At 40.3% G+C, this 13,889-nt stretch overlaps 1 protein-coding gene across 2 annotated transcripts in view; it reads left to right on the forward strand.

The window, feature by feature from the left end:
- The window catches only part of slc8a4a (solute carrier family 8 member 4a), a 29,651-nt gene extending 16,415 nt beyond the window's left edge, over window positions 1-13,236 (forward strand). For both annotated transcript variants that reach the window (XM_086309566.1, XM_086309567.1), the window contains exons 7-9: window positions 6,208-6,307; window positions 7,697-7,969; window positions 11,426-13,236. In XM_086309566.1, the coding sequence (XP_086165692.1) occupies window positions 6,208-6,307; window positions 7,697-7,969; window positions 11,426-11,805 (753 nt within the window). In that variant the 3' untranslated portion in view covers window positions 11,806-13,236. The remainder of the gene's footprint in view (window positions 1-6,207; window positions 6,308-7,696; window positions 7,970-11,425) is intronic.
- The last annotated feature ends 653 nt before the right edge of the window (window positions 13,237-13,889 follow it).

A 13,889-nucleotide genomic window follows, 5' to 3' on the forward strand; every position in this document is an offset into this window, starting at 1 on the left:
TGATGTGTGATAAATTATGCAACTCATTAATCTTCCAGTAGATGTGTTCACGCATCATTCAGCTTGAATAGTCAGAGTTAAAGAATTTGTATCATTTGCCATAATGCAGAATTTATAGCAGTACTCCATCTGTTTTGTATTGATAAGTTGGGTGTTTTACAAGAGACAATAAATGGTAAATGAACCGGTACTTAAATAGCACCTTTCTACTCGGTTTGAGCACTCAGAGCACTTTTTATTACAAGTTTTATTCACCCAGTTCCACACATATTCATACAACACTTTCATCTAAGCACTTTATCTAACGTCCACAGACACACTCACATGCCGATGGATGTGTTGAGAGCAACTCAGGGTTTAGTATCTTGCTGAAGGATACTTTGACATTTGGACTGGATGAGCAGTGGATCGATCTCAACTCGGGAAAAAGTACAAATTTTTAAAAAAGAAAGAAACTTCAGTTACCTTAACACAACATGATATTAGGCCCAAGTGGCAACCTCAGAAGCTGGACAATAGGGTTGCCAACCGTCCCTTAAAAAACGGAATCGTCCCGTATTTAGAAACAAAAGCACACGTCCCGTATTGAGCTAATAAGGGACGCACTTTGTCCCGTAATACAGTGAGAATCAAAAGTAGTCTATAAATGTTTATGGAATTAACGCTTTGTTGGAAAACATAATTCCCAGCCCCTCTCCTGCTTTGTGACCAATGAGCTGACACCACACTTATGACAATTCGAGTATGACAATTCAAATTACCGCTCGTCTCATTGGTCGAGGAAAGGTCGCTTGCGGAGAAAATACCGGAAGACAACAGATGACCACAACAAGAAGCATGGCCAACAGGGAAACAAACGCCGACACTGCGGTGCAAGTCTCGGACGACAGTACACCTAAAGTTGGGCAAACACTGTGCGATTTTTTCAGTCACGTTATTCAGCTCCTGCTCAAACTGCACGATTGACTCGCAGGGGTTAGAAGTTGGTAGGTCACGATGCAGGTCTCACACTATACCGCCCGATGCTCTGATGCGACCTGAGTGCTCACACTGTGCCTCCATAACATGAAGGTTATAACAGAAAATATGTCGCTCGCTCTGTCTTTCACTCACACAGACACACCACCACCATCAACTTTGCTAAATTGCTAATGAAAAACATTGATCAGGCAGCTGTGATTGAGCAGCAATGTAAATCCAACTATTTTCACGTTTGTTGTGGTCGTGATAATTTTGTGATGCCACATCGAAAAGGCTCGGATGAGCTTTCCAAAGTTCTACAAGTTGTGCCTCCATCGCTTGTGTCCAGATCACACGCTGCACAGCCGTGCTGCTCCGTCTTTTTCACCGACGTTTACGTGTTTGCGCGTGAGCAGCAAATCGGTCCGATCACCAAATCGGTCGCACGACTCAAAAATCGTCTCAAAATGGGCCAAAAATCGCACAGTGTAAGCCCAGCATTAGAGCAGCAATGTTTGTTTCCCTCAGAGAAAGGAAAAAAAAGGCTGCAAAAGTACAGGGAGGAATGGGAAAAGGGAAACACCTGGCTGGGAAAATGCACGATAACACCTTTAAAGCGCACTGCACTGTGTGCCGGCGCACTTTTTCCATAGGCATGCTTCTAGTGGTGGGCACATGAAGAACATGAGGGGCGTGAAAGCTCGGGGAACCCTTAACCAATTTCTTGTCCACCAGACCACGGCAGAAGCAGATATGGTATGTAAACACTGGTTTGTTTTTTAAACCCTCTGGTTAAGGTTAATATGGGCATGTGCAGTGAATATCAGCGCTATGTGGCCAGAAGTGTGATAATATAATTTATTTTGTGTAATAAACAACTGCAAGGATAGATGATTACAACAAATAGATCACTAATACATAAAAGTAATACATAGATGAATAATGATGATGAGTTATGATGCGTAATCATGGGAACAAGTGGGTTTACAAACAGGAGCAGCTGATTAGCATTAGAAAAGCTGAAATAATACCTCAGCTGAAGCCAAATGTACTAAATGTGCATAGTTACAAGAATATTTTTCGTTCTATTGCTTTCTATTAATTTATATAATTTTAAGTTAAGCAGGACAGAGTTCTTTTAAAGAAAGATTTACTTATATTCTCAAAAGTTAAGCATGACAGGCTTCTGTTTAAGAAAGAGACCTGTTTTACTGTGTTAATGTTGTCATTTTGAGCTAAAAATAAATGGCTAAATGATCATTTGTTTCCCATATGGTCATATCACAAAGAATATGCATCTGCTTAAATCAAATTCAAGTCAAATGGTTAAAAAATAATTTCACACACACAAAAAAGAGCTACCACACTGGGAAGGGTGAAGACAACTGGGTTGCCCGGCCCTGGCCACGAGGTGTCCCTTATTTATTTTTTCAGGGAGTTGGCAACCCTACTGGACAAGGAAGCAAGCCAAAAACGTAGTGGAAAAAAAATGCTGCTAATTCTGAAAACAAGCTCATTTCCAGAAACTCTCTTTAGAACAGAATTAAACAAATTTGCAGCCCGGTAAGAAAAGGCACTGGGATTGCTACTGCTAATTTTGGTATTCATGAAAAATGTGCTGAGGATGACTATTTATTTAATTCACTTTAAGTTATATCCAGACTTTAAGTTATGTTTTATTAGAGGCACGGTGTCTTCTGTGACGGGTAGGTGCTGACACATAGGAAAAGTCACTGAACTCTGCCTGTGAGCTAAATTTGTGGTGCCAGTGCCATTTGGAGCTGAAAATCTGACTGATGAGAGAGTGGTGTGCTAACGTACTAGCTAACGCTAGCAACCTTGGTTAGCAAGTAGCATCCATAGATTATATGGCAGCAACAAAATGACCTGCTGATTATTTGTCCTGCTAATAAAATACTAATACGTCACTCACCAAATCTGGAGTTCTTGGATGAGCTGTAATAAACAACAGACCATATTCTTTATCACATAGTTGTACACAAACATCAATATCGGCACAACTGTCAATCAACAAATGTTTGTGCTCCGCTGTAAGCCCTGCAGGTAGAATAATGCTCTTTTTACCTTGAAGGTCGAAGCTAGGCATGGCTAGCCGAATGCATTTCAGTAGTAGTCAAAAAAGCAGGTGCTTCCTAACACAGAGAGAAGATTCATCCATCAATAGACTCTGTTCATGAATAGAGCCTAATCAGTGCTTATCTAGTGAGTCATAAATGCACAACAGTAGTGGTATAGATTACATGTTCCATCATTTACTACTATTTAGTAAGTAAGTACTGCCTATTTACAAGATGCCATGTTGGTGTTTTGAAACCACAAGTGGTGAGGAAGGGGCATATCTGACTAGGGTTGCCAACTCCCTGAAAAATAAATAAGGGACACCTCGTGGCCAGTTCACCCTTCCCAGTGTGGTGAATTTTGTAGCTCTTTTTTTTGTGTGAAATTATTTTTTAACCATTTGACTTGAATTTGATTTAAGCAGATGCATATTCTTTGTGATATGACCATATGGGAAACAAATGATCATTTAGGCATTTGTTTTTAGCTCAAAATGACAACATTAACACAGTAAAACAGGTCTCTTTCTTAAACAGAAGCCTGTCATGCTTAACTTTTGAGAATATAAGTAAATCTTTCTTTAAAAGAACTCTGTCCTGCTTAACTTAAAATTATATAAATTAATAGAAAACAATAGAACGAAAAATATTCTTGTAACAGTGCACATATAGTGCATTTAGTACAATTGGCTTCAGCTGAGGTATTATTTCAGCTTTTCTAATGCTAATCAGCTGCTCCTGTTTGTAAACCGGCTTGTTCCCATGATTACGCATCATAACTCATCATCATTATTAATCTATGTATTACTTTTATGTATTAGTCATCTATTTGTTGTAATCATCTATCCTTGCAGTTGTTTATTACACAAAATAAATTATATTATCACACTTCTGGCCACATAGCGCTGATATTCACTGCACATGCCCATATTAACCTTAACCAGAGGGTTTAAAAAAAACAAACCAGTGTTTACATACCATATCTGCTTCTGCCGTGGCCTGGTGGACAAAAAATTGGTTAAGGGTTCCCCGAGCTTTCACGCCCCTCATGTTCTTCATGTGCCCACCACTAGAAGCATGCCTATGGAAAAAGTGCGCCGGCACACAGTGCAGTGCGCTTTAAAGGTGTTATCGTGCATTTTCCCAGCCAGGTGTTTTCCTTTTCCCATTCCTCCCTGTACTTTTGCAGCCTTTTTTTTCTTTCTCTGAGCAACAAACATTGCTGCTCTAATGCTGGGCTTACACTGTGCGATTTTTGGCCCATTTTGAGACGATTTTTGAGTCGTGCGACCGATTTGGTGATCGGCCCGATTTTGGCCTTCATCGTGCATCGTGTAGTATACGTGGGGTAACGAGAAGCGATTAACACCTCACGACCAGCTCCCGATCATCAATCGCTCGTGAGGGTGTCACCACAGCCGCTCACACTGCTCACGTGCAAACACGTAAACGTCGGTGAAAAAGATGGAGCAGCACGGCTGTGCAGCGTGTGATCTGGACACAAGCGATGGAGGCACAACTTGTAGAACTTTGGAAAGCTCATCCGAGCCTTTTCGATGTGGCATCACAAAATTATCACGACCACAACAACCGTGAAAATAGTTGGATCTACATCACTGCTCAATCACAGCTGCCTGATCATGTTTTTCATTAGCAGTTTAGCAAAGTTGATGGTGGTGGTGTGTGTGTGAGTGAGTGAAAGACAGAGAGAGAGAGCGAGCGACAGATTTTCTGTTATAACCTTCATGTTATGGAGGCACAGTGTGAGCTCTCAGGTCGCATCAGAGCATCGGGCGGTATAGTGTGAGACCCTGCATTGTGACCCACCAACTTCTAACCCCTGCGAGTCAATCGTGCAGTTTGAGCAGGAGCTGAATAACGTGACTGAAAAAATCGCAGTGTCTGCCCAGCTTTAGGTGTACTGTCGTCCGAGACTTGCACCGCAGTGTCGGCGTTTGTTTCCTTGTTGGCCATGCTTGTTGTTGTGGATCTGTTGTCTTCCGGTATTTTCTCCGTAAGCGACCTTTCCTCGACCAATGAGATGAGCGGTAATCTGAATTGTCATACTCGAATTGTCATAAGTGTGCTATCAGCTCATTGGTCACAAAGCAGGAGAGGGGCTGGGAATTATGTTTTCAAACAAAGCGTTAATTCCATAAACATTTATAGACTACTTTTGATTCTCACTGTATTACGGGACAAAGTGCGTCCCTTATTAGCTCAATACGGGACGTGTACTTTTGTTTCTAAATACGGGACCATTCCGTTTTTTAAAGGACGGTTGGCAAACCTATATCTGACTGCGCCTTCACATGCTCATTAGCTAACAGCTATGAGCTGTATACAAGTGGCTAATCACTTTTTTTCAGTCCTGGAAAAGAAGTCTGTGTTAGCATTTTGTTTTTGTTTTTTTCATTACGGGAAATAATATTATGGTTCTAGGAACCTGTGGCTGTGCAATACACCTGTACAGCTAATAAATGTGTCATGCTATCATGCTAACAAAGCTAGCTAGCATCGGGTCTCCACTTTAAGGTCACCTCTGGCAAATATAATTAAATAAATAAAGAATGTGACCTGTCCACTCAACTTAAGGCTTTAAAACAATAATCCAAAAAAACAATGACTGACATGTAGTGATGGCATTTTATTTTTGTGATCATGAAATAAATAACCCCCTGTTTGATGTGTAGTCTCCAGTCACAATCTGAGCTAACCCTTATCAGATAACTATGACATCATCGCCATTATACTTGTGCTGGAGCTACACAGATTCATACTGCAATCCTCTGCGCAAGTAAACTGATCCTTCAGCTTAAAATGGGTGGTGCAGCGCTCTGAGACAATTTAGGAACATTTAAGCTGTAACATGATACTGCAGTGATATTAACAGCTGCAGTTTTATGAGTTGGCTTGTGTTTCTTCACTGCTTTAAAGCAGCTTTATGCTCGCACACTCCCTTGCACACTCCCTTTCTCCTGGGGGCTACTGGGATTTTGTGCTCGCATCTGTTTTGGTGACTCACCATTGCTTCACACTGGGAGGACAGAAGCTGGTAATTGTATCTTGATTCACCACATCAGTGTCCCCAGTGTCATACAGCACTAAGATTGTACTGAGTATGTTATTCAGTGTGTGTTAATGCACCTTTCTTCTGCTTTCCTTGCAGAGCACAGTGGACAAGCTGATCAAGAAAACGAACCTGGCTCTTGTTGTAGGGAGCAGCAGCTGGAGAGAGCAGTTTGTTAGTGCCGTCACTGTCAGTGCAGGTAAGTCGCGGCGTCCTGAAATGTCTCATCTGTTCATCCCTCTGAAGGCAGTCCTGAAGAAGATTGAGCCTGCAGGCTGGATCCGGTCCACCCGGTCCGCCTGTTGTGCAGCGCTCACTTAGATATGTCTTTAAAATAAAATTTAAAATGCTCCGTTTAAGATTGCATAAAGAAAAAAACATCCCCAGTTTAACGGAAAGGGTTGAAAGAGCGTACAAAAACAAATGCTATTTTAATTCATTTTTGATCATTCTGAGCTTATTTGCTTCATCCATTTAAATCCAGACAGTTTATTAAAAATGCATGATGAGGCTCATCATAAAAACTAAAAGGGCCGGCTCTTCCTCAACAATTAATGGTTCTGAAGAATTTATGACGATGTTTGTGGTATGGTGAATCTTTTTTGGGGGGTCTTTCCAAAGCTGTCTGTGAACCTTTTAGATCTGCACTAGTGCACAAATCATTGGGCTAAAAGCTCACTTAGACTCCCGTGATGTGTCATTTGGTTAACATACTCTTTTCTTTATTTTCTCTCTCTTGCTGGATGGAGAAACTCAGATTTGCATTTGTAATGTGCATATTTAAGATAGAAAGTACACTTCCAGCATGTCTCTGATTTGAAAAGGATTGCTCAAAGATGCTGAAGGTTTTACTGATCTAAAATATGAAGATGAATATGATGACAAATTGGCACAAAATTTCTGAAAAGTCAGGATTTTTTAGTGCTCATTCACTTCCACAGTTTGGGTCTGAGCTGTATTATGAAAAATATGATGATATTATAAATTATAATGTAATCTCCTGCCCTCAGCGATGGCTGTCACTGGAATGGTAGCTCTACTAATTGCTGTGCTTTGGTCGCACGATGACACATTTGTTTTTAAATGGTGTGACACTAACTACGAGCCCCCCGCATGTGTGTAGTGCACTGAATTGTGACAACTGTGATGACTGCTGTATTGAAGCCACTGTATTCCTGTCCTCCTGTGGTGTATTTGTTGCACGTCTTTCTTATCTAAGCACAACTGGTCCAAATCCCATTTGGCTTTAACAATGATTTCTTGGCTGTAGATAACAGGAGCAGTATAGAGCAGTCACAGAATGACTATGATAACAACGTGAATGGCCACATACCACAAAAGCAGCCATTGTCCAAACAATATCCACATTCACAGTTTCATCCAACAGCAGTGCATATTAAATCTTCTCTCCATTTTACAGTATCTGTAGAACATTTCCCAAAACTGCCAGTGTCTGAACAAACACAGTAACTGAAACTAAAATTATATCAATTTCATGGTGGCTTTACGGTGCTCTGTAAAGCCAAACAGTGGTCTAAATGAAGGTTGTGTTTCGCAGGCTTTCATGCATCTTTTCTGTCTTTGGTAGGTGACGACGATGAGGAGGAGAGCGGGGAGGAACGCTTGCCGTCCTGCTTTGATTACATTATGCACTTCCTGACAGTTTTCTGGAAGGTCCTCTTTGCTTTCGTCCCACCGACTGAATACTGGAACGGCTGGGCCTGCTTCTTTGTCTCTATTTCCCTCATTGGCGTTCTGACAGCTGTGACCGGGGACCTGGCCTCACATTTCGGCTGCACAGTCGGTCTCAAAGACTCGGTCACCGCAGTGGTGTTTGTGGCCCTCGGCACTTCTGTTCCAGGTGGGCATCTGTGCTTGTCGTTCAGTCCTACCAGCGGCCTTGTCCTGTGTCTCCTCTGGGCTTTTCCCCTGTGGCAGAAGCAGCTGCTTGCGTAACCTTTTCCCCCACCTGTGCTGTCAGAGGGATTCTCTCCAAAGCTCATGTCTTGGATATTAACAAGTTGTAAACAGAAAAAAAAAACCTTGTTTCGCTTGTTAGTTTCGCCCTAATTATAGTCCCATTTTGCTATTTCCTAAACACTAACACTGAACACAAAAAATGACTATGAAAATTAGGTTTTGGTTTAATAAACAAGGGTTGCCAACTCTCACGCTTTGAGACTCCTTCTTATCCTCTCATGCTTCCCTAAAAAATCCCGTGCCAAATAAGAGAAAGCCATGAAGCCCCCCTTTTTGAAAAAGTCACCATTAATGAATGTAAACTAGGTCTTAATATAAGAGTCAAATTCTCGTGTTTTCAGTTGTTCAATGATCCCTGAACTTGACTTCAGTAATTAGCCAGCTTAAAAATAATTATTCTTGACAGTCAGAAAACAACATTGTGCTTTTTTACACTGCAGACAAGTGATCTGTCACATACAGAGTCACAGTTTATTAGCTACACATATATTATTTGATACATAACGGCATTTCTCTTGAGTCCTGAACTCCTTGACAGCTGGGGGCCCATTTTTATTTTACTGTGAGTAAAAGTCAGATCTGTTTACGAGCCAAACAATGTTTCATCAATGAGAGAAAGTTTTCTATTTTGCAGTTTCACAGTAGGCTATTGGCTGTATTCCCATAACCACATATAGGATGTGGTCCTTCTAATCATTAATGCAGGGCCACAAGACTACAACAGCCTAATAACAATTAACGTACACACAGAGCACCATGGGTGGCTATTGTTTTATGAGAACAATATTACACAAAAACTGTGTTATTTTCAGCTTTAAATAACTGAGTTTCACAAAAATCTGGGTTGATTCTGTTCATCTGGACGCAGCATTTTCAGTGGGAGAAACGTTTCGTCACTCATCCAAGTGACTTCTTCAGTCTCAGCTGACTGCAGGTTTCCCCAGCTTTATAAACAGTACATCGCACAATGACTGAAATTAGCCCACTGGACAAGGGGCTGTGAGGTTGCTAATCATTAATATGCAAATTGTCATGACCACTGATCAACAAACAGTGTTGGGAAGGTTACTTTTAAAATATTTTCCACTACAGATTACAGGATACATGGCCCAAAATGTAGTTTGTAATGAATTCCGTTAAGTTATTCAATGTGAGTAACGTATTCTGAATACTTTGGATTACCTAATATATTGTCTTGCTTTTTACAACTACATGAATGTAATATTGCTGTGTGATTTATTACTGAAGGCTACTCGCCACCGAGCTAACATTGTTAGCTAGCATTAGCTGAGGTTAGACTTGATGGATAGCATTAACAACCTGCTGGCTGCAAATAATCATGTGCAGTTCTGAAAGCAATACCAACTAGATTTTAAAATCTTAATATAAAATGAGTAACAGTAGGGTGGACATTAGGTAAGGCTGCAGTTTTTGCAGTGATCTCGTGTAGAAAACTATTTCTGTATCAGTAATATGTTTTCTTTCTGTCTGCTTTCAGAACTGCACGTGATTATTTGCAGCTAGCAGGTTGTAATGCAGCCTTCATTAATAGTAATAAATCACACAGCAATAGTACATCAAAGATACTGAAGTGGCACATAGCCCAGGTAGCTACCACAACTAATTTCGACGAATTTCCAAGTAAGAAATGAATTCTTGCCCGTGCACCGCTGGCTCTGTTGTGCTGGCTTTCGGTCCATTGTGTAACTGACGCCCCACCAACATTAACAGGACGCTTAGATAAAGCCTCTTATTGCGTGTGCTGTTTGGGTTTTCGGCAATGTGTGGAATTATGAACATTAGACCAAAATTAGACCATTGATCAAAGCCCACTGATCAATGGCCAGGAGTACCATTCACAGAGAGTTGGGGAATGGCTGCAATCACGGCATTTTAAGATGGTGAAAGATGTACCCTTAGCCCCCCCCTTCAATTCAGAGATGGTCTTTCCTTTTTTCACGTAAATGGCCTCCTTGACTCCGCGCTCAAACTAGCGTTCCTCCCTGTCCAGGATATGTACATCCTCATCATTAAAAGAGTGTCCACTGGCCTCTAGGTGTAAATAGACTGCGGAGTCCTGGCTTGACGAGGTTGTGCCATCCACTTCCCCAGAGGTTGTTTGCCATGTATAAATCATGGCAATCCTCCAGGTACTTAACAGAGTACACTACACTACTCTGCTTGTGTCAGGGGACCCAATCCTTGAGGTGGACCAGTTTTTGGCGCAACATGTTTAAAAGCCAAGGAGATGTGGTGTTTAGAAAAAATGTGTCTCAACCCTTTGGGATTTACTTACCTGGATGATTGAGCATGCATCAAGACAATAACTGTTTACGACAATTTTGAAACACAACTAACATCACTTTAAATGTAAGTGTTGTTTTTAATACTTGAATGAAAACCCTTTTTAGTCAACGACTGGAAACATGGACATCACCTAATCCTGTGTTTCTTCCTTTGCATTATTCTGGCAGGCCTTTACTCCAGCCATCTCCAGCTGCTGCTTGTTTTTGAGTCTCTCTTTTTGAGGGAGTTTGTATCAGTAGTGATTCAAATGACTATCTTAATACAATGTTAATTTTATTATCTATTTATATTTATCTATTTATATTTATATCTGAGTATGATTTTTGTTTTCTTTGACAACCCTTTTTTCCAGGAAAGCCTAATCAGACTTTCATGTTTTTAAGTGTAACCAGAGGTTTGCACCTTGTTATTCTTGTCTTTGTATTTCCATTCCAAAAAGCATGTCTTGATTGTAGATTCATAAAATAATCCAGTTTTATACCTCCTATTGAGTGTTCTTGACAGAATCGATGAAACCAACCAAGAAATAACTTCTGCAATCATACACTTTAGTCTTCTCTAGTCTTTTGGGATGTGTGGTATTGCTGAGCTGAACAGTCCATTTATTCGTTGTAACCATGATCTAGTTTGTTGATTTGGCCACTCTTACAGCTTAGGCTGTGTTCCTAAGTTTTTCCTTTGAACTTTCAGCCTAATCATGGCCTCGTTGCACTAGCACGGACACTTTGGACTTACATGCTAAGAGTTCCAGTCACAACTACTAAATCAACTCCAGATCTTTAATGGCTTAATTTGGTAAATATGCCTCATCTGGCCATGAAATTACTTGTAAGTCAATTATTTTTGAGCCTTTGAAATTGGGAAACTATATACAGTATAATAATGGCGGTACTTCCTAAATTAAGGCTTGAATTTCCTTAAATACATGTAGTGCTTATTGTACAGTCCCTGGTGTTTGTGGCACCTGTACTCAGTCTGTGCACATTACTGATTACTTATATATATTTGCCTATTTCTCTCTCTTTTACAGACACTTTTGCAAGTAAGGTGGCTGCCATCCAGGATCAATATGCTGACGCCTCTATTGGAAATGTGACGGGCAGCAATGCGGTCAACGTGTTCTTAGGCATCGGAGTGGCGTGGACCATTGCAGCAGTTTACTGGTACACCAAAGGCAAGGTGTTCAAAGTGAACCCGGGGTCCCTGGCCTTCTCTGTCACCCTCTTCACCATCATGGCGCTGGTGTGCGTGCTGGTGCTGCTCTACCGCCGACGTCCCACCGTGTCTGGAGGAGAGCTCGGTGGCCCACGGACAGCCAAGCTTCTCACCTTCTTCCTCTTCCTCTCTCTCTGGTTCATCTACATCCTGTTGTCCTCCTTGGAGGCGTACTGCCACGTGCCTGGCTTCTGAGACAGAGGGAAAGGCACAGACACAAGCCCTTTCCTTGTTTTTACAATTTACTGAACGTGTTTTCTCTCCGTTTTTGTCTATTTTCACAAAGGTTTATAACTATTTGTATCATTAGTTATTATTAATACGGCACAGTATCTGACTGACTCTGATTCTTTGGACTTTGGTACTTTGCTCCCACCTATGCTGTGAAGGATAGCTTTAGCCACTGAAAATGAAGCTCTCTTGACTTTATTCCTTTTTTGAAATATTATATCACATGACACATTTATCTAATCATTTCTATCACCATAAATTATATTCTGCCACTTGATGCATACAGACAGCTTTTGGCATTGGATCCTTTCTCTCTCTGTTTGTAGATGTTAAGAAAGCACAAGATTGAAGAAAACGTCTAGAAGAATTCTCCTTTTTGGCCTTTGTTATATAGCGGAAACTTAAAGATGGTGCATGGGACGGCATTACATAGTACTTGGCATTTACATTAAGTGGAAGACAGAAGTGACCAGTAAAACATATTTGTGAGATGATATTTATTACTTAGTCTGTACAATTATTCATTGTATATCATGTAAAAGATGAACATTGTGCGTGAGAGTGTTGTGAAAGGTGTGCTTAGTTTTGCACGTTATCAGATAACAACAGTTTCTTAGTAATATATTTTAAAGTACCGTATGTAATATTTTGACATGGGTGTTGATGTGTTGATGTGTTTGTGTACATGTGAATCACAGCTGTATCATACTCTATTCACTGCCTGGTGCACTGTCATGTTTGACATAGCCAAGATTTTTTTGGAAAAATAGCCTTTTTTTTAAGCCAACCTGGAGCAGAGTGCCTGCTTTTAATTGTACAAATACTTTAAGCACATTTATGATTTTTGTGTATGCGTGTGTGTAGGTGGTGAGTGTGTGCTCCTTTGCACTCCAGCACAAATTGTCAAAAAGCATGGCACTGTCTCCATTTTGACTCCACAAAATGGTACGGGGTGGTTTGTTGGTAACAGAAGAGAAACAGAATTTGAATATGGATATTAAAAGGACTGCAGTTTTCTTATCTGTCATGCTGACACTGTGAACATTATTCAACAATATCTCTTTTAGGAAAAGCACAGCAGAGAGCAAACGGGCTCTTTTAAATGAGAGTGGAGTACACTGTATCATATCGCAATCACCAAACAAGTCCATCATTTGACATGGAAAATGTGCTAAAAGAGAAGACATGTACAGTGTGTCCCGAGAGTGTCTCCTTGTGTTGCACCGCAGTTGATACTGAAATCTGTTTTTTATTTAACCTAGAATCTGTAGAGCCATATTTATTGTAACAGTATAATAGTAGAGGTATTTATATGATCGATTTTAGTTTTATTGATATGCACGTTTAATGTATAAAAAAAGTGGAAATAAATGTTGCTCATTTATTATGCCGTTAGACGCCTTGTCATCTTAATTTAACTTTTTGAACGATGGTTTAGATTATACAAACCAGGTCGTCAATGACTCTCACAAACTACTCTTAATAAAGTTAAAAGTACAGTCAGCTAGAGACTAGCCAAAGAGTTAGCATGCTAAAGTAAAGGCATTCATGTGCTGTGGAGAGAAATTTTAATTCATGTCTGTACAGTCAGGCTCCAATTATGAGGGATGACACCTGTGTTTTATCATCGGAGAAGTGGAGTCTATCACCATTTAAAGCAAAAATGCAAATAAGAAAGACAAGACAGCTAGCATCTGGAAAAAATAATCATTCCTGACTTCTAGCTTCATCTCCTGAACTAAAGTGAGGGCTTTAAAACATGAAACCATGCACAAACATGCTTATTTATTCCTGATATTGTCAACAGATTAAACATATAACCATCCTTTCTCTGGACAGCTGACAACAAGAACAAACCAAACAACAACAAATGGTTATAAGCTAACATGATGCCAGCTAATGTTAGGTTCCTAAAAATCACGCTTTGAATCTGATAAACAGTATAATTATATTCTTACATTGTATGACAGTTTATTCACTAAGTGTCCAAGTCCAACAATGTTTGGTGTTTTACTGTGTTTTACAATGTTTTACTGATGCCAACTAAC

Source organism: Aulonocara sp. 'chitande type north' Nkhata Bay, linkage group LG10 (assembly GCF_057382095.1).
Source record: "Aulonocara sp. 'chitande type north' Nkhata Bay isolate Kocher_YH1m ecotype deep benthic linkage group LG10, A_spYH_male_GT1.1, whole genome shotgun sequence".
In the NCBI taxonomy this organism is placed as follows: Eukaryota; Metazoa; Chordata; class Actinopteri; order Cichliformes; family Cichlidae; genus Aulonocara; species Aulonocara sp. 'chitande type north' Nkhata Bay.